The 27587-nt window shown below is 34.5% G+C and overlaps 1 protein-coding gene across 5 annotated transcripts in view; it reads right to left on the bottom strand.

The window, feature by feature from the left end:
* Positions 1-27587, bottom strand: part of Eps8 (EGFR pathway substrate 8, signaling adaptor) — a 161942-nt gene that overhangs the window by 6875 nt on the left and 127480 nt on the right. For all 5 annotated transcript variants that reach the window (XM_071610118.1, XM_071610117.1, XM_027955932.2 and 2 more), the window contains 5 exons: positions 25027-25210; positions 21662-21795; positions 16547-16655; positions 15535-15678; positions 5249-5471 (listed from right to left, as the gene is read on the bottom strand). In XM_071610118.1, coding sequence (XP_071466219.1) covers positions 5249-5471; positions 15535-15678; positions 16547-16655; positions 21662-21795; positions 25027-25210 — 794 coding nt within the window. The remainder of the gene's footprint in view (positions 1-5248; positions 5472-15534; positions 15679-16546; positions 16656-21661; positions 21796-25026; positions 25211-27587) is intronic.

The raw sequence follows: 27587 nt of genomic DNA, 5'->3' as shown, positions 1-27587 counted from the left end.
TTATTTTTAGACTTCCCAGCTCAGTAAATTCTATCTTTCCATTTTTTCTCTAGTTAAAAATACCATGGAATTACACTACACCTAATCTATCCTAATCTCTGCCTATTAGAATCAAGTCTAATCTACTCCATTCCCTGATCCTCACCCTCATATCTCACTTAATGGTAGGAATATCCTGTTAGTACCACATCAAAATATATTCTAAATCCAGAGCTGGGGCTGTGGCTCTGTGGTAGAGCGCATGCCTAGCATGTGTGAGGCACTGGGTTTGGTTCTCAGCACCGCATATAAATAAATAAAATAAAGGTCCATCAACAAATAAAAAGAATTAAACACACACACACTTCAAATCTAGTGATGGAGATGTAGCTTAGTGGCAGAACACTTGTCTAGTATGTGTTAGGCCCTGGGTTCAATTTCTAGTATTGCCAAAATAAAAATAAATGTATCTATCTAGATAGACAAGAAAGATGGATAATCTCCCAAATCCAAATAATTCTCCTGGATCCCCTACTCTAGTTCACAATGGCTTCCCTGGTGCTTTCAAATTTAAAGACCATTCCAGCCTCCTTAGCCTGAAATGTTGTCCCCTAAATATCCAGAGGGTTCCTCTTTCCTCTCCTTCAGATATCCCCTGAGCTATTTAAACTATAGTCACTCCCTCCCCCAACAGCATTCTCCATTTACAGAGCTTATATTATTCTCCAAACTAACACTCTAATATTCTCTTAATATGTCACTGTATATCTATCTCCTTTCATTAAAATGTAAGCCTGAGGACAAAAAGAGATTTTCCCCTGTTTTGTTTAATTCTATATCCCCAGTACTTGGGAAATGTAGTGATTCCATAAATGCTTACTGAACAAATTAATGAAGGAGGCATTCTCCTGAATTTTTCACTGTGAGAGACCTTGCAAATCATCATATACAAACCCCTTAAATAACCAGATGAAAAAATGGAGGCCAAACAGAGAAATGATCTGTCCAAGTCACATTGTTAATTAGAAATAGAATTTAGCTAGAACTACATGTTCTGACTTTCAGCTCAGGCCTGTTTTATGGTCCGAGTCATTGAGACTACCTTTGATTAATTTCACTATTGTCCTTCTCCCCCAGCCATTTATGCTTCTGGGGAAGATGCATGGTTGAACTACCACTTTGAGGAAGCCAGGGAAAAAAGCAAGTATAAGAATGTGAATAATGTGTTTGCGTGTGCATTTTTAAAGTGTGTGTATACATACATCAGTACATTAAGTTATGTGTATATTGTTTCAAGAATTAAAAACAAAAATGTCACAATAAACAATCTGTATATTGTTTTCAAAATGTTAAAAACAAAATTACTGATACAGTAATCCAATTAACTAATCAACTTGGGAAGTGGCAATGATCTTCTCCCTCAGGGAGGTTTTTGTGACCATTATTACATTGTTGTTCTACACCTTTTTCTTTTCTTTTCAGGTAAAATGTTTTAGAAAGTGTTTGGTATCCCTGTAAAATAAGGGAAAAGTGTGAAATAATCAGATAGCATTATTTCAGTCTAATTTTTTAATACCTTGAGTATTTAGGAAACCTTTTTTAGAAGTCAAAAGAAGAAAAGAGGGAGGGAAGAGGCAAAAAGAAAAAAAGGAAGAAGTACAAGATAAAGTGAGAAAAAATACTATTGATTATTGTATTTAAGTATCACATCACCTACATTTCATTAAGCGATTCTTAAATTACTACATTATACAGCGTATGAGTCTGTCTCAAAGGAATTTTTAAAAAGTACCACCACACCAAAGGATTTATTTTCTCACACACTGACTTAGCCACCACACTGAGGATCACCAGTCAGTGGTATAGTCTTCTACCAGGAAATAAAAAAGCCTCTTTCTAACATGCTCCTGGCTTTTGGTTTCCATTTTCAATGTTCAAGCACACAACAAATCAGACTAACTTCACACCTCTTTCTAAAATAACAGTTCTGATTACAACAGATTAAACTCAAATAGAAGGACTAACATTTCAATAGTGATAAGTGTTGGATCTTTGTGGATTCTGCGATAAACCAATTCAAACAGTTTATATGACACATGGCTCCCAGCAGCTACTCTAAATAGGTAACACACAGTTACACAGCAGCAAAGGGGATATTAACTGTGGCCATTTATTGTATTTTAAAAATAGGCATGATGGTTCTTGTCCACCATGACTATTCGATAACATTTTTATGGGTATTCACTTTCTAGTTCCTCCTATTTTATTTTTATGAGAGGTTTAGGCAAAAAGCAGAGAATGTACATAACATAAATGGGCATTTTTGAGACAAATCTGGCTCTCCAATATATACACAATTAAACATGTCTGTTTGATTCTAAATGATTGTTACCAAGTTCTAACATTCATTGAGAGAAAAAAATGTCCTCGAAGGAGTGATATTAATAAATAAATAAGTTTTATAAAAAATTACTTTTGTTTAATGTCAAACTATACCTTTGAGATACTTTTAAAAAGAACTTCACAAAAGTAATTACAAATTTTATTATTTTAAGGAAATAAGTGTATGTATTAATTTGGGGAGAGATGTTTATATTTTATATGCCAATATCATCCTTTTACTTATGAAAAACAGACTTGAAAATGATGAGTTACAATTATCAAGAGAGTTCTCTATCTTTAAAATATTCTAACTATGCCTCTTTCCCGTTAGGTTATTCTTAGCTTCTTAGAGTTGGACAAAGAACAAACTGTTCCAATCCACATACTGTTCCAAATGGGGACTGGATGCTTATGAACTCTGACCGTAGGCCTGGAAAAAAGAGGACCATGGTGTCAAAGATTATTGTGCTGACCTAACAAAGGAGGGAAATGTCACAAACTTGTGGGAAGAATGAAGAAAGGAACAGTCATTTCCTTAAGAGGAAAGTTTTCCTTAGGGAAATCAATAAAATATTTATAGAACTTTCTCATCTCAAGGCCCAGGCTGTGGCTCTGTGGTAGTGCACCTGCCTGGCATGTGTGAGGCACTGGGTTCGATTCTCAGCACTGCATATAAATAAATGAATGAATGAATGAATGAGTGAATGAATGAATAAATAAATAAATAAATAAATGAAAATAATAAAGATCTAAAATAATAGAAAATAATCAAAGCAACCCTAAAAATATTTTAAAAAATAAGAACTTTTTCATCTTAAAATTATTACTTTAGTGTCTGTAAAAACCATCTTTTTGAAAAATCTACATGTAGCACATTATATTTTATTATGGTTATTCACACTTACACATAGTCATACACACAGTTGTTTTTGCTGAACAGAAAGAGCTAAATGCTTTTGTAAAATTTCATTTTTCCTTTAGTTTTCTGGTAAGATTAAGATATGAAGAAGAAGGTATTTAAATCAGCTACACCCTGGGAGAGAAAGTAATATATAAAAGTAGGCTTGTGCTTATTGTACTTAACCAGAATTTCCAGAAGTTAAATAGTAATAGTTTTAGTTCTTTTTTAAATTGTTTCTATCAAGAATGATCACAACGGAGCCAGGCACAGTGGTGCACGCCTGTAATCCTAGGAACTCGGGAGGCTGAGGCTGATGGATTACATATTTGAAGCCAGCCTCACTCAGCAATTTAATGAGGCCCTGCCTCAAAAAAAAAAAAAAAAAAAAAGGTGGAGGCATGAAGCTGGGGATGTGGCTCAGAGATTAAGCACCCCTGAATTCAATCCCCAGTATAAAAAAAAAATCATAACAAAATAGATATGGCTAAAACTTACTAAAATGAAAAAAAAACAGTAGGGTGAAAAGGATTTGAGATTTTAGTTTTTAATATGAATCAGGTATCTGATCTCAGCAATAAAGTTAATATTTGAATACATGTGTCTGGAAGTCAGAAATGAGATCTGGTTTGAAGAATAAGCTGGGAATTGTTCTTTTTCCACAACATAAAGTATTTAAAAAAATGGAAACAGATTGAGCATTTATAGTAAAAGTATATTTATATATTCATATGGAGAAAAGAATACAAAACCTTCAGAGTCCCAAATTGACAGAACTGGATATATCCATTTTACACACACACACTCACATGCACACACTCATCTTTCTATATGAAATGTCTTCCTGGCCTCTAGTTTTCCAAGAGTTGTATATGACAAGTATAGGTAAATCAAAGTAATATTACAATTCTTTAAAAACAATTTGGATAAAAAATATTTTAAAAAAGAAAAAATGGTATACTACAAAGTAAAATAAAAACTACCTAAGGTTTACCTCAGTTTTCAAAACTTCCTGTTCTTTCCAATACTAACAAAGATAATTCAAAGTTGGCCAGATTGTCTTTTGTGTCTTTTCTGTCAGTTTATTTAAATTGGTTTTCATAGAAACCATTCTATAAAAAATCAAATTTACATTTATGAAAATATGAACCAAACCTGCAGTCTAAATTACATGAAATCTGAATTTGAAGGGTATGTCTGAGATCAGTTTTGGCAGACAATTATAGTAAGCTAGTGAGATTGTGCATTTGAGAATAACAGATATGAGAAGCAGAAAGAGGAAAACAATGATGACAGCAGAATATATCTACTGACTGCTTATAATATATCACATGGTGGTCAAATCAACCAGACTTTCAACCTCAGCATGGGTGATATTTTGGACCAAGTAATCCTGTTGAATGCAGCTGTCCTGTGCATTACAGAATGCTGCTAAACATCTCTGGCCTGTGCCCACTGATGTCAGTAAACATGCCCCAGATGATATCAAATGTCCGCAGGGGAAGGGAGAGAAAGGTAAAGTCACCTCTGGCTGAGAAGCACTGGACTAAACACTGAACATGCATTATCACTGAATTTGCACACTCATTCTATGAAAGCAGACACCATTATTTTTGTTCCCACTGTTCAGACACTAAAATACAAAGAGGATTATTCAATTGTTGAAGGTCACAGGGCCAGTTAGTGATGCTTTGGTATACAAATTCTAGTATATGGAACTCCTGAGCAAGCATTCAACTGCCACAACATTGGAATATGTGTAGAAATACTTACAGGAGAGAATGGAGGGAACTTCCTGCTAATCAGAGTTTTTAAACAATGAGAAACGAGGTGAAAAATCTCCTTAATCTATGAAGACCATGCAAGTATAAAGGAGTATAGTTCATATTTAATAATATCTAATAACAACGTAATCAAGAATAAACAATATTTTACTTAACAGTGCTTTTAATTCACAGAAGAAACTTTTTTGCCTCCCTGGAAACTTACGGTCCACGGGCACTTGTTTGTGTCTCTGGCTGTCCCGAACAATGCTACCACCACTGTCACTGGAGCTGCTGTTCTGACGTGTTACATTTGCTGGGACCTTTGACACAGGAACAGGTGCTGGTACAGAAGGTGGAAGGGGGACAGGAACAGGAGCTGGCGTTGGAGGTGGTGATGGGGCAGAAGGAGTATCAGCTGGTCTTGGACCATACTCCATCCTTTGTTTCTATAAAATGACAAATAATTAACTTGAAATTTTTGAAAAGTACCTATATTTAGAAAATAAATTATACATTGACAGGACATCATTTGCTATGTATTTTAAGCTTATTTGCAAGTCTATAATAATTTTGCATATGTGTATCATACATACATACACTTCTGATCCTATATAGTGAATAATAATTAAAAATAATCTTTTAAACATTCTACATATTTGTTCAAGGTCAACATGTAAGTGTAACAAGTAGCAATGATACACCAAGAGCAAACAGTATTATAATAATAAATGTCAAGAAAACTAAATTTGGTATTGGACTCATACAAGACCAGGGTAGATCAAATGACTTCTGGTTTTACAGAAAATAATTACTAGTGATTTCAATGGCACTGGAAATCAATGTCAATAGCATTAAGCATCACTTGCTCCTTATTTTAAATATATACTATAAGTAATTTATTAAGGAGAGGAGCAATGTTCTCATAAGGACTATGCTCTAAAATAAATAATTTTTAAAACATTGATCTCAATTATTTCAAGATATAACACTTTCTGCCACAATCTCCATGCTAATTTATTAAAATCAGAATTTTTCTTGTTAAAATGGGTATGTTGTAGGGTGGATGGTGTGAGGATATAGACATGGTCTTCAGGGCTGGGGTGCAGCTCAGTGGTAAGCTCTTGCCTGGGATACTCAAGGTCAAGGGTTTGATCCACAGCACCACACACACAAAATATATATTTCCAAACTATATTGTTATATTGTGTGCATGTATGACTATTTGACAATAAATTTCACCATTATGTACAACTACAATGTACCAAACAGAAATACTGAGGAAAAAAAAGTTATGGTCTTTGGTTAATGTGGATGGCTGCAACTCACAAACTATAAAAAAAAAAGGTATGTGGGGATTTGTATTTAAAAAGGCAGATGTGATTAAAAATAAACAATGCTTCTCAATAATTTTTAAACCATAAATATTGGCTATTATAAAACAGTATGTATATTCCTTACTAAAAAACACAACAGTTAAAATTTTAAATCTAAACAAAATAATTTTAACTAATAAATAACTGCACTTATAAGAGGCTCCAAATTCTCAAAAGGCACATCTTCTTTTTAGAATCAAAGAGAGTGATGCCTTGTAATTGAGGTATGATTTAAATACTGCGAGGTGGTACAATTTAATTATCCTAAAGTTTAGGATTAACATATAAAATGCATTAAGACCTTTTGGCAATCTGGTCCTTTGATTAGAACAGTATTTATTTCTACATTTTAAATTGGCCCAAATATAAGGTAACATTGATTTCAAGTGATTCCTCCTCCCCAACTTCCACAGAAATAAAAAAACAAACACACACACCACATTTCAAAATTAAAATTACTTAGAAAACAACATGCTGGCCTTCATCATGACTGCCTTCACAGCAAATGAACAGCACCTGTGGAACTGCGCGGGGAGGAGCCTGCGTTCTCCTGAGCCATCTCTTAAAAGCCAACACTTGCCAACCAGCAGGGTGGGGAAGGTGGGAAGGGAGTAAGGCAAGGATGGAAGCAGAACTGAAAGAGGGCATTATAATGCTGCCAAGTACTGGGGGAGACAGAGGGCAGGGAGGACACAGGCAGCGAGGGAAGAAGAAAAAGCGAAGAGGGGCAAGATTCTGCCCTGAAGTTAGATGGGACAGAAACAGATTGCTAATTAAACAGAATGCTAATTCCAGCATTCAAGACCTGAAGCATTTCTAAAATAGAAATAATATATTAGAATGCATTATTATTATTATTACTATACTCCACAAAATATTCTTCCTATATTTGGGCCAATAAGATATTTAAAGCAACCAAAATACTGCAAACATCACCAAAACTCAATACTTAGCACACACCAAAGTCACCCCAAAATATATTCAATGTTCCCTTGACCAGAATATTCTTTGCATGTAGTTTCATAAAGGGTTAATGAATTCTCACATTAATGCTTCAAAAGTGTCAGAGTTTATTGTTTATAAAGCTGAGATAAACCAAAAAGCGATAGTTCTGCATTGCACGATATGATTCATATTTTCTGCTTTCATAAAAAACAAGAACAGCCAGTGTTTTGCTATCCATCAAATAATGCTATGAGAAACTGAATACACTGTATGTTATTGTCACAATCGAGCCTAAAGACAGGCTCACCAAATGTTCTGTGCCTCACGTCATTATCTGTCACTGCTATATAACACAACTTCATTGGTATGATCTAACAGAACAAGAGATTTTTAAAAAAATAAAACCAATATAAAAATATCCAAGCCCATGTGAAATTTTTTCATGATTTATATCATATTTACTTGCATATTTTCCTTTTTCTCCTCCTGCCATGCTTCCAACTTCTGACATGAAAAGCAAGAAAAAGTGTCTTCCTTGTGCTAAGAAGGCAACCAAGACAGCCAATCTGTGAACTGGTTGGTAAGCCATGACATAGAGGAAGCAGAATCAGTATTGATTGCTGACATCACTTTTGTTTCCCTCCCTATCTTTTTCACTTTACCTACTGTTCAATTTCTGCCTCTTGGCTATTTCTGCTTGAAGGTTACAGAACTGATGACTTCAATGCGCCGTCAACTAATGGAAAGTCTTAGAGGGAAAAAGCACTCTGAGCTGTTTCCTTCTGTGCCAAAGGTTCTGGAGCTCCAAATACAGATGAAGTCTTGACCAACTCCTTCTAGTTGCCTGGGACTTTCTTAGTAATTAGCACTGAAAGTCTCGCATTCCCACAAACCCCTCAGCTTCAGACAAAGCTGTCAGCTTGGCAGCCTGGGGTGGACCCATATTTGCACCATGAACGGTCATTTCCTAACTCTTACCCATTTTTTCTCACAAATATAGAGTTCTGTTCAAGACAAAAATCTCTCCTTTTGTCTTTCTCTGGAAGAAGTTAGAATTACTAGACCTCAGGAAATTTACTTTCTTATTCATAATTAAGTTGGAATGAGTCACTTTGATTTAGCAATGAAAGCTGAGTGAGAATTCTCAAGGGTTAAAGTTATTGAGAGATGAACTCCTGATTCATGCAAGACACTGCTTCAGGAGGGAAATTATGCAAGTAACAAGCCCAAAAAAGCCATTAAAATTGAACTGTTTTTAAAATTTTAACCTTCTCTGAATTACACATTTTTCTCTAAACTTGGTCTCTCTGGAACTCTGCAATGAAAACTAAGCACAGCTGGAACATTTGGAGGGTGTTAAGTCCAGAGATTGAATCCAAAAAATTATATTAAAAGAATTGCCAGGAGGGAATGAGTGTGGGTTACCTCTGAGAGCTCGCCAAGTAATTGCTATTAGGAAAACGGAGCAAATCACATTAAATGAGAAAATTAACACAGGAGATGAAACTAAAATAATATCAATTATAATTTACATAAAATATCAGAAAACAGGAGCAAATTGGTTTTTGACAGTAGAATTACTTGCCCACGAATCAACCAATGAAGGAGGTTTTAAATTTATATTACTCTTATCTAGCCATGTAAAACTAATCACATCAATTATACCATAAGATAAACAGTTTAGAGTAGTATTTCAGTAGCAACTATTTGTGCATTAATCTGTTAAATATTAAAATACATATTAATTTTATTCTAATAGCTTATAAAGTATACAATTAGAATACATTAAATGTAAGATAAATTCTTATCTAATAGTTGACTTTATAAAAGGAAATATACATCATGGCATAATTTTAGTTTTGAACTTGAAAGCATATAATTGTGTGCATGTGTATGTTGGACAGTAATTATATATTTTAGAGTGGGTATTATTCAAACTGTCACAAAAAAATATATGGGGAAATGTCAATACATGAGGCAGAATAAAAAGTAACCATCCTTAAGGTAAAATATATATAAATAGAGAATAAAACAGTGGTTACCAGGGTGGCTGGGGAGGGAGGAACTAGGGAGATCAGGACATGTGCTTCATAGTGGTGAACATGAAGGATGAACATGTAGGAAGATCTAATGCGCAATGTGAGGGCCCTAGTTAATTAATCATAGCATATTCAGCATTTTTCCTGACTGGGTAGACTATTGCTATTCTTGGAGGAAATGGGAAACTATATGATATCAGGGATGTATTAATTTGTTTTACTACTATAACTATTTTGCTATACTGTACGACTGCATATATATTTTTCCTCTTATAACATTATGTTGCATACTTTAAATATACACAATAAAGTTTGCTTAACCAACAAAAAAGTAAACCCTGTCTCTAATTACTGAGCTTAATCTTCTGTGATGAATTTTTTTAAAAAAGAAACTTTAAAGAACTGTGTATTATCAGGAAATAGGTCTGGCTGGAAGAACATGAAGGCATCATTAAAAAAATGATCACTCTCTGTCCAATATTTTCTGACTATCAGTATTGACTTTAAAACACAAAGCATGTACAATGTGCTGATTAGTAGTGTTGGTTGCTCATTAATTCCCTTTAGAAAATATTTCCACCCTTAGTTTAGGGATATTTAAACACGCACATAAGAAAAACAAATTCTGTATCCGTACTGGATTGTAGAGACCATATAACATGACTCCTACTTTACAACCAAACAAGCTGAAACACAGAAATATAAAATTCTCAATCTTTAAGGTTCTATAGCTGCATCGTAGCAGAACCCTCAACTACTAACACACAGATATGGACTTTTCCCACAGTATCATAATAGCAAGGAAAGAGAGGAGAAGGGAAACTGTGTTGAATTCACAAGACCACAAAGACTGGACATTCACAATTAGCTGAATGTTAGTAGAGTAAGAATATCTGTAATAGTAATAACAAGGCTAAATACTTAATAAAAGACTTTTTTTATCATTGGGTGTATTAGAAATAAGAGCAGGGGAGGAGGTGATTTCTGCTCCTGACACACAGCACAAGAATCTCTATGACAAAGGGTAGTTCTAGTAGATGCACAGTCACTAGAATTCTGGGAATCAAGTCAGAAGAAATATTAGGAAACTGTATGGTAGGTAGATTCCAAGTGGAGAGAAAGAACCCAGGATGTCCATCTGCTACCCAGCCAAACTACCACAAAACCCTAGAGTGTGCTGTAACAAACTTTAAAAACATCAAAAGCCATATCATTTCTCCATAATTACTCAAAAGCATTTACTTCTCTTCCCTGTGGTTTTGTTCAATTTTTAAATTTCCCTGTATCTTTTGTAAATTCTTTATTATCTTCCTCTTTATTTTTAACACCATTGAAGCCACAGGGAAAACACATTAGGTGGGAATGGCTGTCTTCAGAGAGCTGTAAAAGATCACTCCAAATGTGAGGATATTAAATAGCCTGGACTCTCAGGGAACTCAGGTGACAATTCAACACCTATTCACTGCCAGTGCCAGGTAGGAACATCCTGCCATCGGAACAGAATTTCTGACAGAAAGTGCATGAACAATTAGCCTTTTACCCCAAAAGTTCTGCAATCCACATACACTTCTTCTTTAGCAGAAATGTAAAATTATGGATGAAAATAAGAGACATAACTGTGTATATTTTAAAAATACAGACATTACATGGAAATAGTTTATATCTAATTCCCTTATTTCCACCACTCACAAGATGTCCACTTTCTAAGTGAATCATACTATTTGGGTTATTTTCTAAATTTTTTTGGAAGGGGGGGTACCAGGATTGAATTCAGGGGCACTTGACCACTGAGCCACATCCCCAGCCCTATTTTGTGTTTTTTTTTTTTTTTTGCATTTACATCTACATTTATTTCTTTATCCACACACATGGAAGGCATGAATTCACACTATTAGTTCCAATTCTAATGCATTCTATATGTACATCACCTTTCTCCATCTGTGAAAACATATCCTGTTACTTCGGTAAGTTTCCTTATTGCTCAGTCACCGGTATAAAACCAATTTCCTGAACCCTAACTGGCTACCATTACAATACCCCTCAGGTGTGGTTCCCAGTATAACCTCTTAAAACGGTAGCTTGTAATCACTGTCCCCATAGTGCTCACTTCAGTCATTCTTTGATTTCCATTCTGGTTAAGCCCAGCCCTATTTTGTATTTTATTTAGAGACACGGTTTCACTGAGTTGCTTAATGCCTCACTTTTGCTGAGACTGGCTTTGAACTCCCCATTCTCCTGTCTCGGCCTTCCGAGCTGCTAGGATTACAGGCGTGTGCCACTACACCCAGCTCCTAATTTTTAAGTGAAAGAATGGGCAAAATCCAAGAAATAGATACATAAGGTAAAAATCTAATTCTAAGAATTATGACTGATCAAATCAACTATTAATCACAGTATAATGCATGGTAAAGCTCTTCTGAGAAAATGTCACTTTAAGCACTCATGCAGTGAAAAATTATAACAACCTTATGGCAGCTCTATTCCCTGGTACAGCAGAGTGCATCAGAGCATAGGGTCTGAATCCTGGGGACTGGGTCCTCATCCTTTCTCCATGCAGCTGTGTAATCATGGGCAAGTTGTTCCTCCTGTAACTGAGTTCCCCATGTCAAAAGTGCCGACTTCACAAGACTATTTTGGGAATTACATGAATTAATATTTTTGAAATGCTAAAAGAATGTCTGGTGCAGCATGAGCACAGACCACTGGCATTATCTCCTTGGGGTGTAACACCATTGCTGCTTGTGGGTGTAAAAGCCTGCTTCAGGAATGAGTCACAGAGGTCCTGCTGCAGTACAGGATGGGATCTAAATGTTTCTGTTAGAGGAAACATCTTTTCATTCCTTCAAAGTTTTTCTACCATTGGATGGAAGAGACAGATGGAAGGGGAAAGTGTACAGGCTATATGTGAGGAGGGAGGAATGGTTGCTGCTCCTAATATGGCAGCACCAAGGAAAGGGAAGAGCCCTGACATATGATCCAGGACCTGAAGACATACAAAACAGGTTTGCAGGGAGGATCTACTCAGTGCTGGACTTCCTATTATTCCTTCTACCTAGTGCAAGATGATGGCACTCAATAAATATTTATGAAAATAATGAATGAAAAAGTTAGCATGATATAAACTGTAATCTAGTTTATAAAGTGAAGGCATTAACATTACTGGAATCTACATAAATATGATATCTTCACTGTCATTCTGAAATAAGCAGCAGTATTTTTCTTTAGATATTTTAGTAAAGGTATATCTGTAACATTGTTGTAAAGATATAAAAATGGGGCTGGGGATGTGTCTCAAGCGGTAGAGCGCTCGCCTGGCATGCGTGCGGCCCGGGTTCGATCCTCAGCACCACATACAAACAATGATGTCGTGTCCGCCAAAAACTGAAAAATAAATATTAAAATTCTCTCTCTTCTCTCTCTCTCTCTTTAAAAAAAAAGATATAAAAATGACTAGTATATATTTCTAAGAATGCTTTCTTTTCCATCTTACTCTATTCACTTTTTAAGATATGTTATAAAATGCTTCTAGAATAGGAATCATTTCAGAGCAGGATTTGTGCCAGATAGCAGACTGTCAAGCTTACTTATTAAAAATTTACACAAGATCTTTGTGCTTTTGTTGAGCCCAAAATTTCCAGCAAGTGTTAAAAAGCAGATTATTTTTAATAGTTTCTAAAAGTAGGGCCCCAATATAAACAATTCTTACACACACACACAGAGCTTCTACACATATCACTGTATTCATGGCATTCAGAAATATTCAGAAGACAGCAAGACAGTGTTGAGAAGTTTTACAGGAAATAGTCAAAGCAGTCAATCCCTAGAAGGACCACAAGTTTCTATTTACACAAAGTAGCAAAACACACTCCTGAAACTTGTGAGCACTTAAAAAAAATTCTTGGTTGTGCCAAAGTTGACAAAAATGTAAGATGAGGTTCTGTTAAAGAAAAGAGGAATAGATTTTATGTTTTCCAAAAGTACTCTCTCTCTCTACCCATAATATGTACTAACCATTTTGGTTTGGTTTTAGACAGAAGCAAGCTTTAAACAGAAAAGTCAACTTATGGCTCAAGCCAGGAATCAGAACCAAAGAACAAAACAAGAATAGATAGCAAACAGGAAAAGGCAATAGACATTAGACTCTTTCTTAGGAAATCTCAATTGGGGAAAATACTTTGAATTTATATTATTTGCAAAATTAAATACCTTTTTTTTTTCTTTTTTGAAGTCTGCCTATTCCTAACTACCCTGCACAAAAGTAAAAATGAACTTGAATAATCATTTTTAACATCTAATATAAAGTCTTGGCTTCTCACACATGGAATTAGGGATATCCTTTGTCACTAGTCATTCTTATGGCTTCTCATGAGTTAAATATTTGAAAAATCCCATACATTTCAAGGATAAATAGCAGTGCTCTATTCTAGTCTTAATTTCAAGCATACTTTCTATCACTATTTAACACATTTTGTCCCATTGAGAGTACTTTTGGAACACCTATAAGAACCTAAATATAATAATGTATTTAATAATATATAATCATGTAATATGTAGTATAATTATGTAAGAATAATTACATTATAATACAATCATAATATAACAATATTAATATCATATATATAAGCTCTAGATTATGATTTCTAATCAATTTTACAGCATCTGGGTCAATTTCATGAAAATATTCACAGAATGGAAATATTGAGACTTAACTGGGTTACAGAAAAGGCAAAAACCTTTATAGGAAAGAAAATGAAAAGCTGACATTCATAAACCAGACAGAAGCCTATATTATACCAGGTAACCACAACTTAAAATAAGAAAAGTACAAACTTAGAAAAGAAACACATAAAAACTAAGTCACTTCAAAAATCCACAGGAATGGAGCAGATCATACCTTGAATAACTCAAACTCCTTCTTTGGCATCAACAGCTAATGACAAACGAGGAACATAAATTAAGTACATAATATATATGCATGTTAGGCCAGGCAAAACTTAAGTACAGGAAATAGAATTTCCAACTGCCATCACTTTAGGTTATAGAGCTATAGAAACAATGCAATAATTCTTTATTTTAAATTTTTCTTGATGCAGAGACTCTAATAAAGTCAGTCCCTCTGGACAAGTTCAGGATCTGCACTAGGCCTGAGCATCATGAGGAGCCACATGTGCAAGTAACTCATCAAGGCAGCAGGACAATGACCACAATTCTAGGCCTGGATAATCCATAGTTTATCAAGCCTGCTCCTGGGATAAAAATAAACCTATGAAATATCTATGAAGCTTCAACATGAATCCATGATATGATTATGGGGTTAGACATGATCCTTTTCTCAAGCCTCTGAATGTTAAAAGTAATTATTCCTGGAGGGAAGGGGTGAGAAGCTACCCTAGGTTCAGAGATTATGTGCATGTGAGAGTTCATCTACTCTGGCTCTGTTAGCAGACTTCACTCTAGAGAGTCCAACAGAGGACTAAAATCTCAGGAGTTTAACAGGGTGTGAATTCAGCTGTTACAATGAATGAAATGATCAAGGTTATTGAAACCTTGAAAACCAACCATGGGCTTCAAGAAGAATTCAATGATTGAGATGAGAAATTCTAACCTATCTAACCTATATATCATAAACATGTTTTAACTTTAAAATCAATAGGAAAAAATATTATAATCCAATTGAATAAAATATTCATGTATTAGTCTAAAGTGAGATGAGTGCAAATTCAAGGCTGGACAAGAGCAGAATATTTAAAAGACTCCAAAGGCAAAGGCTGTTAAAAATGAACTGCTGGACACTCTAGCCACTGTCTTTGTGCAACTCTCAATCAAAGGGAAGCCATTGGTGGATGTGAGTACTCTGGGTAAAGAGATAAGTACTGTTTTGTTCCAATATCAGAAAAACTGTAGGTTGGCTGGGGGAAAGCATATTGAAGAGAAAGTCATTTACTATTAAACATTTTAAGCAATTTCCTTAGGGAAAAAATCAAAAAAATATGTACCTCTTCACTATGTCCTCACCATTAGCCCACTAATTGCTGTTGAAAAAACTGTGAAGCCAATTAAATCTCAAAATGAGTATTACACAAAAGGTATTTAAATACTTTCCAAATGATGAATTTGAAATTTTGTTAATTTTGTTAAAAAATCATAATTACCTGTATGGTATGTGTGTACGGTGGATCAGCACGTCCTAATCCAGATTCTGGAGGTCTCACAATATCCAGAATATTATTTGGCACAAACCCAGCATCTCCACTTGCATTTCGAACCTTCCACCATTGTTTCCTATCATCAAGTATCTGTCATCATGAAAGAAAGGCATAATTACCATTAAAAAAATTAATGAAGTTCAAATTTCATTCCTAGACATAAACCAAATTTTTTTCACTTCTGATAAACAAACTCAGGTTAATCTACAGTGGATTTAATGATTCTCAGGGATTACTCCAAGAATTACATGTAATAGTATAGAATAGGTATGGATTTTCTATGGTGAATCCATCCAAAATCTATATTACCACCCCAGAATGCATCTACATTATTTGAGGTACTTCAAGAGCACTAAAATGATCATCTTAGAAAGTCCTATTGTCTTCATTTGTAGAATAGAAAGGTAAAGTATGAAAACCATTTTTTGACAAAATTTATTGTGATCATTCATTTTACATATTCAAGAAGATGAACTCTGTTACAACCTAGGAAAAATTTGGGTGTTGGCAGTACTACTGCTCAGTACTACTGCCGAGTACACTTGCACAAGGATACTGGGAGAGAAAGAAGGGAATGTTTTCTCTTATTAAAATGCAGCCCTATTAAAATGTTCACATCTAAATATGAAGGTTAACTTGCCTTGATTCCAAAATGAATAATGTCCAGAAGAAGGAAGAAAATAATGTAAGTCAAGACATTCATCCTCTTTCACCCCACCCTTATTCCAAATAGCTTCTACTTGAACCTATGACATTATTATGGGGTCAGATAATAGATAAAGTAGCCACCCCATCTAAATAGATATAAATATCTATCATATGCTGTATCCTTAGTCATATAACATGAAGAATAATTTCTTGACCTTGGCATTTCTTTCAGGAAGGCTTAAAAACACACCAAAAGAGGAATGTAATAAATCCACTTTATTCAGAGCATAAAAAGGTAAAATGCTGTTACCTCTAATATATCATCCTTCAGAACTGAGAGCTCACTGTTGTTCCTTGCTACGAAGTCATACTTGGATTTGGCATATTTCTTCGGTTGTGTTTTGAGTGGGTCATAATTTCTATAAAGAGGAAGATAAAAGACTATCATTCTACTAGCTCTTCTTAAAGGCCGAAAGCAAAAGCAAAACATTAAGACAAGCTAAATCTTACCAGAAAGCTTTCTGACAAATTATTTAGATGGCAGTTTATTTATTATATTTTCCAGAATACAGGGAATAAAAGCAAACTATGGGTAAGGCAAAAATAAGTGATGTAAAATCATAAGGCTAGATGGTACAGAGCCAACTGTAGAATCCAAACCTATGAATTCTTAGTTTAATAAATACACATATTGCATATTGTTTTATTAGTCATTATCTCTACCATGAAAGAGCTAAATAAGAGTAAATGCTATTACTTATTTTTCATAAAATTAAAAGAGACCAAAGATAACAATGGTAATATAAGTTATATGTTGATTTTGCTAAATCAAGCAAGATCTCTTAGTCAACTAAAAAATATTAAAAATTTTGACTGGATGTTAATTTTTAGGAAAGTTTTGTTAGGTTATCTAAATTGCAAGGGAAGGTATGCATTAGGCACAGGATCACTAACATTTTTAAAGAAATAAATATTTTAATCTTTTATAAACATTAAGAACATAGAAAACAAATATTTTAAAAAAACTTTCTTCAAAAACTAAATATCTCTTCTAATTAGCATTAACAGATTAAAAATATAATGCAAAATTATTTTATACATAAAAACCTAATGTATTAAGATATATCTATATTTTCTTCATAAATTTCAATAAAATTTAACTCTTTACTAATTTACTCTCTAATCTCCTCCATTTATATTCCCACATTTCCTCACACATCTCCTCAAGAGAGAAAACAGAAAGCGATAAGATGTTTAGTCATTCTTGCCCTGCCAACTGGTCATTCTTCTTACTACCTACCCACTCTGGAAGGCTAAATACCAAGGTCTCAGGAGGACAGCTATAATATAAGGTATCCTGTCATCACATATATTTGCTACCTCTTTGGTGGGAACTCCATTTGAGAAGGGCAACTGGGACAAGAAGAAATGATGACCTATAAGCTGCACAACCTATTATTTTTGGTATGTTAAAAATATAGATTGGAGGAAAAAGTGAAATTATAGCCACTATTATATATTGTTAATAAGTAAAAACCTGTGTTCCATAGATTCCCTATCCCTATCTCTTTGGGAATAGCTCTGTTTTCACCTACTTTATATATTCACATTATATTATATTAAGATCTCATCTGAGGAATAAAGGAGATTCCAAAATTTAGTCAAACAGAAATGTCAGTTCTCTGTCTCTGCTCCCCGTGTTCTTTCTCATATGTTCTAGAAAATAATCACTGTAGACAATAGAGAAATGATTGTATTATAACAAAGAGTAGAATAACTCTGCCACTGGGTATCTGAATTGGTACATTACAAAGAAAAATCTGTGGCAGTTGTATTTGAAGTCTCTGCTATCTCGTATGCCTCAGAAGTGTTTACCTAGAATGTACCTATTAACTGCTACAGAATTTACAGATCTTCATGGTTTACAGTTTTTTGTCCTCTATAGATTAAACCTAGACATGATAGTGATTATAGTTATTGATTGAAAAATCACAGTTTGTGATTTTTAAATGTACTAGAGAGTTTCTTAAGAAATGTAGAATGTATCAAAATGTTTTGCCTCCATTTCTGATTTGGAATAATAACTATTCCACTTGGTGTAGAGTAGATGTAGAGAAGGCAATAATTTGGGAACATTTTCAAAACATGAATTGCATCTGAATATCAATAAAATGTAATCTCCCAAAGGTAAGGGTTCTACATACTATGAAACCAGCCTAAGTATCCATCAATAGATAAAAGATGGGATAAAGAAAATGTTGTATATACACAATGGAATTTTATTCAACCACAAAGAAAAATGAAATTGGGGCTGGGGATGTGGCTCAAGTGGTAGCACGCTCGCCTGGCATGCGTGCGGCCCGGGTTCGATCCTCAGCACCACATACAAAGATGTTGTGTCTGCCAAAAACTAAAAAATAAATATTAAAAATCTCTCTCTCTCTCTTTAAAAAAAAAAGAAAAGAAAAATGAAAATATGGCATTTGCAGAAAAATGGATGGAACTAGAAACCATCATGTTAAGCTAAATAAGTCAAATTCAGAAGGTTAAGGGTCATGTTTTTTCTCATATGCAGAAGCTAGAGAGGAAAAAAGAAAAAAAAAATGGATGGATGTCCTAAAAATCAAAGAGCGATCAGTAGAGGAAAGGGACTAAGGGGTGGGAGGGAGCAGAGAAGTGCTGGGAGTGATAATGGTCAAATTATATTTTACATTTTATGCATGTATGGATATGTACCAATAAATTCCATCAAAATGAACAAATGTAATGCACCAATAAAAATATGGAAAAAATAAAATAAAATCTATAACCTAGGGAAAAAATTACAGAGTAAATTGTGGAAAAAAACTAAATATGATAAATAATACTATATCAGTGATCACTTTAAATATGAATAGCCTAAATATATCAATTAAAGCACAGAAATTGCCCAAATAAAAAAAAGGTAAGGTTTCTAAATTCATCAAATTATCTATCTAATGATATGATAATTTCACTAAAATAAGGTAAAAACTTCGGGCTGGAGTTGTAGCTCAGTGGTAGAGCGCTTGTCTAGCATGCATGAGACACTGGGTTAATCCCTGTTACCTTCTGCACTTCTGGCATGTAATAGAAACTAAAATCAACAATAACAATTATAAATACAAATTCCAAACCTTTTGTACTTCATGTCATACTATAACTTTCACTTACCTTTTTCAGCAATGCCTACTTTTCTTAGCAACAAAGAATATCAATTATCCAAGTATCTATCAACTGTCCCAGCTCCTACTGGGACTATTCCACTGGGTATGTGATCTGTAAGGACACCTGACATCTACAATTTACCCACCACTGACTAGATTAATTAAGATTTTTTCCTCTAGCTTCCCATTTTCAATCTGTTAAAGCTATTATCCCTTTATAGAATTTCCTATTTAAATTTCCTATTGACCAAAGGTTACATAAAGACGCCTTATGGAATCCGAAACAATCTTGTTTGAATGAGAGAAAAAAATATTTAAAATAGTGGCCTTTACATCAGCTATCCTGTCCCATATAAAATTCTATGAGACAAATAATTTTGAAAATTTAGTAATAGGAAGAGCATTGATTATCCTAATGAGCCAATATATACTTTTTCCCTCTAAGGGTAATGAATGATTACATTTTTCTGTTTTCTCTGATAACCATGAATCTCAATGACAAATTTGAAATTCAATCATAATGTCAACCCTTAGACTACATAGATTTTAATTATCATTCTCTCTCTCTCTAAATTTCTTAATTTTATATTTTATGTCATTATTTAAGTTTTACTAAAAATATTAATTGCATTGAATTTATGTGAACTGCCTAAATCCACTTTAGAATTTGATAATGTACCAAGGTTAATAAATCAATAAATTAAAAGTCAATATACAAAGGTACATACTTCCCTGATATTCTATAATAATCATAAAGATCATAAAGTTTTTAAAGACATTGTATTCAGCTGCCCATAATGAATGGTAGAGGTTATTCTATCAGGGATACCAAACCTTGTAGATCTGCAGGGGGAGGTCAAGGAGGTAGTGACTAAAATGTTGGATATAATATCATGTAATTATCCAGTCATTCAATCAATCATATAAATACATACTTATTGAGTGTCCACAATGTGCTAGAGATGGTCATAAAATGGAACATGATAAAAGTTTTCTACTATCTATATTCATCATAAGGTTGAACTCACATGACAAATATACTTAAGTGGTTTTCTGGATACTTGGCTGTGGAAAACCATCCTGATTTATTAGAGTGACACAACAAAAGAAAAGGTAAGAATCACTAATCTGAAATAATTCCTAGATAGTCTATGACAAAAGGAAAGAAAAAAGGGAATACAGGATTGAATAGTGTCTCAGTCAAGAATCTCAATGAAATTCTTCAAAACTTTCACCTCTATCTACTAAAAAAATAATTAAATATTTAAAACTTAGATTCATATGCTGGCATTTTTAAAATACTTTATTCATCAATGGCTTTTTAAAATTTAAGTTACTGGCACCCTTAGAACAATATCTCTATAATTTCTATGCCAATTACTTAAGAAATACTTCTGTCACCATCCCTGACAAAGAACAAAAATTGTGACTCTTACCTTCTTCAGATTCTATAAGAAAAGGATATATTAAAAATAAAGGCATGCAACACTTACGGCCAGAGAGGCTTCAACATAGGACAGTACTGGGACCAGCTCTCTACCCCTTCATCTGAATGACCATCTTCCTATACCTCTATTACCAGAGTTTTATCTCATATCTTTCCCTTTTAGGCATGATCTCTATGTAAATCTCACTTGCTAGAAAACAAGATTGAAAAAAAAAAAAGCAAACCTATTCCTTTATTTTTTTCATCTTAATTCTCCACCTCTAATTATATTTTAATGGTAAAAATATAGGAAAATAAATGAAATGTAAAAAACTGGAAAGTAAAGATAAAATATGATTACACAAAATGGCAAAAATGGCAAGGCACTGACTTAAATATTTAGTTATATCCTAGTTTAAATATTTCCATCTAAAGGAAGATTTGTTGCATGAAGGAAAAGGTAGAAATTTTTCCCTTTAAAAGTTATGGAGCCGGAAAGTCTTTTAGACAACATCTGGTACAAACTAATTGAAAAGCTTCAAGATAATTCTTTCTTCTTAATGTATGGATTTTTGACAGAAGTATCTTTTCAAAAAGAGAAGATCAACCAACCAAAGGTATTTGAAGTAGGTGAGAATTACAGACTGGAGGTCCAGATATCTTCTGCACCTCAAAGCCAGTCCTATAAAGAAACACCTGAAACTTTTCAAATCATTAGCAGATGAAAAGTAGACAATGGAGACACTGTCACTGGTTAGCACTAAATCAGAGACAGTATTTCATGGCTCCCCAGATGGTGCCCATTAAATGTTACCTATCTGCATGGCGATTAGGAGTTGGCTTAAAAGCACCAGCAGCTTCCCCATGGTCCAGATGGGGCCCTCTTGTATACATGTTGTTGTGGAATGCATATCCATCAGCTGGAGGATACTCAGAGACAGTGGAGTGCTGAAAGACAGAGCAGGATAAGTTAAAGAATCATCAAATACCATTCAAATGACCACTAACATCCACCATATTATGATCAGTTTCTATTTTCAAGTGATTATCCATTATGTTATTAAGTTATGAAATTGGGATGATATATTTTTGTCAAAGATCTGCTTAGAATAAGAAAAGTTATTAGTTCAAAGGCTAATTATTATTTTATTTTATTTATTTATTGGTGGTGCTGGGGATTGAACCCAGCATGCAAAGCAGGCACTCTACCAACTGAGCTATATCCCCAGCCCACAAAGTCTCAATCTTACTTCGAAAATAATCAGGTATAAAAGCTCCCCAGATGGTACCCATTAAATGTTACCTATCTGCATGGCAATTAGGAGTTGGCTTAAATTTTAGTAATAGATGATATTAGATTTTAGTAATAGATGACATTAGATTTTAACTCCTGTATAAAACAAAATTGGTAGGGGGAAAAAATCTCTTTCAACCTTTGCTCTCAGAGTTTAAGAAATAAACCCTCTCCACTTTAGCAAAGCCAATATTGTAGCATTAAAACACTCTGAACTCTTAAATTAATAGCAACTTGTTTTTAAAATTGTACACAGATCACCATTTTTTATTTTATTTATTTTTTTTTTATTTTTTACAAATGGCAGTACTATTATCAGATGTACTGATAAGGAAGCACAGAAAGACACAAATATATTGATCTTGATAGTCAAGAGTCTGGGAAAAGACAATGTGGGAGTTATTTCTTTTCTGCAGTTAATTCAGACATGAAACTAGTGGGTGCTACAAAGAGGGAAAGCTGAGGCCCATGGGTCCCTGTGATTACTGTGGTTTTAAAGCTGCAGAGGATACATCTGAGACTGGGAGAAAAACAAACAATATTACCATTTAAAGATTTCATATGGTTTCCTTATGTACAAAGAAATACTAGGAAAGAATGATAGACGCTGAAACATTTTAATTCCTCAATATTCGATTGTTTATGGATTCACAGGGACAAATTTTTTGAGATATATAAAACTGGGGATGTTTCAGGAAAGTTTTCAATAGATGGTTACTATAGCTAATCCTAAAGAAAAGGCTGGCAGAAATGGGGCTGAGTTAATCCATGGTGTGTTAATGTCAAAATGCCCATGTTATATTATATCAGGTAATATATTGCACTTTGCATACAAAGAGCAGATGATTTTCAGCCATTTAAACATATAAGCTCAATCAATTCAGTTTATCATTTTCCTAGGAAACACAGAGATGCTAAATTTGATTAGTAATTTGTTTTTATTAAAACTGTGCTGCAGAGAGGCAAGAAACTGAGTCATCCCCACCTTTTGCCTAGTTCTAAACTAGAGAGTATGGAATTAGCTAGTGTGAAATCACTGGGTCCTGAGAGAGCTTGGGAGTGCTGGAAAGGAGGTGAGAAATGACAGAAAATGACAAACTATGATGGCTACACAGTGTGGTTGAGGGCTGCGGCTGGGTCAGTGGAAGTCAGGAAGCGAGAACTGCACATCTGTCCCTCCACATCACCTATGCCTTTCAATTCCAGACAACATCACCAGATCCTGTATTACCCAAGGCTTGTTGTAAATGTATTTATTATAGTAGCAATAAAATATAATAAAGTCTCCCTTCTATGTATGATTACATTTTTCATGCATTTTAAATCACCATTACTTGGCCGCTTTTTCAACAAAATCTCAAGGAAAAAATCCCCTAGAATGGCCAGCAGGCACTTTTCATTTCATTTTTTCAAACCTCTGGATGTCCACTTAAGTGATAAAATGGGAAAAAGTTTACAACAGGAAAATAACTCACACAAGGAAGTGTTCTCAATAATTTCTCTTTAAAAATTACTCATAGAGAGTAGAGAAACTTATATACTGGAACCCCAGAACACAGGACTCTCTCTTTAAATACACAAATTGAAAAGAATTCCCAAAAGTGAATTTCTAAGGCATACATTTACAGTGGGCATATTCTTATTTAAGATATGAATACTATAAACTAGAAATTTTTTATTTGAAAACAACTATAACTATAGCAACAGCAAGTGTATTATACATTCATGTTAGGTTACTTCTTTTTCTCTACAAAGACTCCTTTCTAAATAGAAAATTCACAGTGGGATGATCTCTGAATTAAAGAGTATAGGCAGGGACATATGCTTGCCAACCAATGTTCAGGGAAACGAGGTCATCTCCTCAATTACGCATTTAGAGGGAAGGGCAGGTATGGAGCCTGCACTCTCCTCATATGCAGCCGGAGGTAAAAAACAATTGGGAAAAAAATACATTGAGTATTGTGTTTGCTTTATTTTAAAAAATCCAAGAGTTTAACCAACTTTCTATAATATTATTGCCTAAGAATAGTCCCCTGGGGGAATGATTTTAAGAAATCTAATTTATACATGTTTCTCCTTAAGTGGCCACAGGCTTTAATTTACTATGATTTGCTAATTCATTTCCTCATATCAGGTTTTCCATATTATACATACCTGTGTAGTATGAGAAAATTAACCTAAGGAATTAAATAAAGGAAGAAAATAGGACTTCAGGAGCATCTAGTTATCATTTGCTATTTTATTCCCTTAATTTGCTCCCCAAATAGGTTATAATATAAAGCTTACTAAACACATTAAAGACACAATACATTTTATGATATCCTGAGGGTATGACTGTGTTTTAAGTAATCATTTGAACCTGAAAACTGAAGTCCAGAAAAGAATTTGGTCCTCCAGTCATGCCCACAGGACTCCAGAAGTTTTGAACCAGACAAAAAGAAAGGGCTAGGGATGTGACTCAGTGGTACAGTGCTTGCTTAATATGTGCAAGGCCCTGGGTTCCTTCATAGCGGAAGGAAGGAAGGAAGGAAGGAAGGAAGGAAGGGAGGGAGGGAGGGAGGGAGGGAGGGAAGAAGGGCAGGAGGGCAGGAGGGAAAGAGGGAGAGAACAAGGAAAAAATGAAGGAAGGGAGGGAGGGAGGGAAGGAGAGAGGGAGGAAAGAGCAGGAGGGGAGGGATAAGAAAGACTCAGGTTCACCAGGGCTGGGGAAGCAGTGGCAGCAGGACAGAATATTGCACTTTGTGTACAAATAGCAGACAGACTGGGGCAGAGAAACTAACAGTAACTGATTCTAGAACAATCTTCACATGAATGAGAACTTATGATCACAATGCATAGATCATTGCTACTCCATCTACAAAAAGATCGTGGTTAAAAATGTTTACCTCATTGGACAATCTTTTCATGTCTTGCTTGCGCTGATGTTCTGCTACATTTGCCACAGATTCAGCCAAGTGGTACATATCTTGTTCCATTGGTGCCCCCATGAAGTTCAGCATGGGGGGCTCCCAGCCATTGCGGAACCGTGGAACATATGGTGGAATAAATTGTTCTTTCGGCCACTCTGCTCTGGAGGAGGGCATTAAGTCATATAAACAACAAAATTAAGAAATGTATCCATGTTGATAATGATCTTCAGTACAGTTATCCACAAAACAAAACAAATAACGCACACTCAAAAAAACAACACATTCCTCATTGGCCTCCATTCACCCAACAAGGAAAGTAAATATGTTTCTCATATTCACACCAATTAAACGAGAGAAAGATTCAGTTCTGTGGCATGATGTGTTTTTACTACTTTGCCTAAAGTCTTCATTAAACTCAACTTTTCAACATGGATATAGGTTTTAAAAAATCTGTGTGGGAAGGAGTGTGAAGCCAGAAGTGTGATAAGTATTTACAGCATAAACTTCTCCTAATCTAAAGTAGTTTCTGACTCTCACCTTTCCCTTTGCTCCCCTTACATCACCATGAAACACATGATAAGAGAGATCTTTCAAAAGAGAAAAAACAGTCAAACCTGTTTTAAGGTTCATGATTTTTTAAATTATAAAGTTCACTAAAATGGAACAGATGACCAATTTTACAAATTAAATGTATCAGCTCAGTTTTAATCGGCAAAGTCCACTAATCTATAATTATAATCACTAACCATTCATCGTCCAATGACTATGAGAGAGACTTATTCCTACGAGCTCCTGATCACTCATGAACCACAAAAGAACCAGGACAGGATTACGGCTTCACTTTTGCTACAATATGTTGCTTCATCTTTAATAAATGATTTAATTCTTCACATTGTATTTCTACTATGATGAAATGAGTCATTTTATTCAGATTACTATGTACCTTCATGATTCTTTTCTTTTTATGAGTTTTTAAATCGGCATATTCATTTTGTAATACTCTTAATCAGGATCTGAAATGACCCTTTTCTCATGTTAAGAACTAACAATATATTTCCTTTAGATGTAGATTTTCAAAGATTCATTAATTTTCTCATTTTAAGGTAGAACCCAAAACAAAATAACTAAAAAGCCTGGACTATTTTTATTGTATGAGAACTGATAAATTTAATAAGCTTTATGGGGAAAAAAAATTAAATCTCACCAAGGCTTCATATAAAATTATAGCCTGCATATAGTTAACAGATGTAAGAAATCTATTGAAGCAGTTTTATATAGTATGACATAAAAACTGTATTATAGAGTATACAGTATGACATGTTGATACATGAGTAATAGATAAGCAAATATATAACATATAGATACATAAATAAGTCTAATAATAATTTCACTATAAAAGCACTTTTGTAAATCATTCAAAATATAAGTTATACTCCAATACAAGCAGTAGCCAAAATTCAGAAAATAAGTGGGAAAGGTTTGTATGTGTTTCAATAGAAGAAAAACGAAAACAAGTTTATGAAAATAAAATGCTTTAAAAGTAACTTGTACCTGATTTATTAAATTAATTCAATCAACTTTAAAAAAAAAAAGAAAATAAGGTGTTCATTGGTCCATACCTTTAAGCCCACCCAAAAACATTAAGAAGACAAAGTTCAAAGCAACCAAGTGACTATACTGAATGACTTACTCTAACAGAATAAAGAGATTTAGATAAATGAGCAAGCAAAAACTATTCACATGTGAAATAACTTGGTTTACTTGGCAAGCATTAGTCTTGCACTTGTTAATGATTTGTCTTTCTCAATCACTTTACTGAAAAACACACAATTTCGAAAATTATCCACTCTTCCCTTACAGTTCCACTGCAACTGTTCTGGCCCTGGAGGACGCTGATGCTACAGAACCTCTACCACAGTGTGCATTTCCCAAGATGCCGCTCTGCCTCCAGTCACTGGACACAACTACCACACTGATCTTTTAGAAACAGGGATGCAGTCACATCATACTCCTGTTCAGTTACTAGTTTCTCCACAGCCTTCAGAACCAGACCCAGGTTCCCTCATGACCTTGGAAACCTTACCTCTGAATGCCTAACTTAACACCCTCCTCCTCCATCTCTTCTTCACAGTCATCCACCACCTACCGTCCCTCTCCAGATAAACCCGTCACACGTGCTCTGGACTTCCCTGCTTCCTGCTTTCCCTTGTATCTTTCTTTCTAATGGGAAGGCCCTTCCCTGCTACATGGCAGGGAGATCCTACTTATCCTACTGAAAGGCAGTTTAGCAAAGGAAACATAAACAATGACTACAGGTGCACATCCTTGCTCTGTCACAAGTAGTGTGACTCTGGGCAAATCACTTAACATCTTTGGTCCTCACTTTCTTCATCTGTAAAATAGAGATAATAACAACCTCCATGTAAAGTGTGTGGAAGAACATAGCAAACACGCTGGGTGTGAACACCACATATGTGTGTGTATATATTGTGTGTACATACCTGTACCTACTAGAATTATTATCTGTTGTTTGAAAT

This window comes from Marmota flaviventris, chromosome 3 (genome assembly GCF_047511675.1).
Source record: "Marmota flaviventris isolate mMarFla1 chromosome 3, mMarFla1.hap1, whole genome shotgun sequence".
NCBI classification, from domain to species: Eukaryota; Metazoa; Chordata; class Mammalia; order Rodentia; family Sciuridae; genus Marmota; species Marmota flaviventris.
The sequence above is the reverse complement of the archived record's forward strand: the minus strand, read 5'-3'. Positions and strand labels throughout refer to the sequence as shown.